Below are 1,027 nucleotides of genomic sequence, written 5' to 3'. Positions count from 1 at the left end.
ATTACTGATACCGTTTTAAATAGATTATTATCAGGTGGTTAAAAAAATCTTTATGCAAAATTAAACCAGAAGGTGACCAAATGACCATAGTTTGTTGAAGTGTGACTTCGCACCTTAACACCGTGGCGCATGGAAACACTTGGGGACGCGTCAAAACGCAATTTGGCACGGGTTTCCAGGGCCTGATAAAAAGACGGTTCCTGCCCGCTTCCCCACATCCTCACAACATTTTACGAAGAGCTGACCACCACAAGGAGCCATGGAGACCTGCGCTAACAAGAGTGGGCTATCGTCTGTTTCTAACGGAGGCAATTCGAGCCAGCAGTCCGAGTTGTGGAGACCATGGTTTCGAAATGAGGATAACAATGTCCGACACAAGGTAAGTTTTGCACTTTAAAATTTGTATTTTTTAAATCCAAACACGCACTGCTTACTTGACAGAAAGACTAAAGAAATCTCTTTGTTTTAGAATCTTTCAAACCACGGAGACCTCAATGGTGCAAAAGATCCGAAAACACCTCAAGTGATCCATCCAGTCAAGTAAGTGGAGCTTTATAAATTAAGGCATCGTTGAAAAAAAAAAGAGAGAGTAAAGTATACATATATAAAAACATCAATTGCTTTTTGTTCTAAGGTTGTACTGGCCAAAATCGAGATGCTTTGATTATCTGTACCGGGACGCAGAAATACTCCTTCGCAACTATCCGGTCCAAGCAGCAATCTGCACCTACGAAGACTCCAGCAGCGACGAAGACAACGATGATGAAGAAGAAGAGGTTGAAAAGGAGCGGAACTAAATGTCTTCGTGAACTTTGAAGAATGTTGCATGCTGTCATATTGGACAATATTTATATATATATATCTTTTAATTTATTCCTGTAATTATATGTAAATAGTTCAAATACCAGTTACCAAGCTTAAGTTATTCCTTTCACATTTCTACCTCCTTTGTATTTTATAATAAAATGCAGGAAATAAATTTTGTTATCTGGGGTTTATTTGCTTTTTAAATATTCACTGCACACTC

General features: G+C 38.7%; 1 protein-coding gene across 1 annotated transcript; it reads left to right on the top strand.

Moving 5' to 3' along the window:
- Positions 1 to 259: 259 nt before the first annotated feature.
- Positions 260 to 797, top strand: ripply2 (ripply transcriptional repressor 2). The gene is made up of 3 exons (XM_063496103.1): positions 260 to 379; positions 470 to 540; positions 635 to 797. Exons 1-3 carry the CDS (start codon positions 260 to 262, stop codon positions 795 to 797), a joined length of 354 nt encoding a protein of 117 aa, XP_063352173.1.
- Positions 798 to 1,027: the final 230 nt, after the last annotated feature.

Source organism: Pelmatolapia mariae, linkage group LG15 (assembly GCF_036321145.2).
Source record: "Pelmatolapia mariae isolate MD_Pm_ZW linkage group LG15, Pm_UMD_F_2, whole genome shotgun sequence".
NCBI classification, from domain to species: Eukaryota; Metazoa; Chordata; class Actinopteri; order Cichliformes; family Cichlidae; genus Pelmatolapia; species Pelmatolapia mariae.
This window is presented reverse-complemented; position numbering and strand designations above follow the sequence as displayed.

What these genes read in the sequence shown, in the direction of transcription:
- ripply2 (XM_063496103.1), top strand. Translation starts at nt 260, where the DNA reads ATGGAGACCTGCGCTAACAAGAGTGGGCTATCGTCTGTTTCTAACGGA. An exon ending in ATAACAATGTCCGACACAAG is followed by an intron (nt 380 to 469) that starts GTAAGTTTTGCA and finishes TCTTTGTTTTAG; the next exon opens with AATCTTTCAAACCACGGAGA. An exon ending in CAAGTGATCCATCCAGTCAA is followed by an intron (nt 541 to 634) that starts GTAAGTGGAGCT and finishes TTTTGTTCTAAG; the next exon opens with GTTGTACTGGCCAAAATCGA.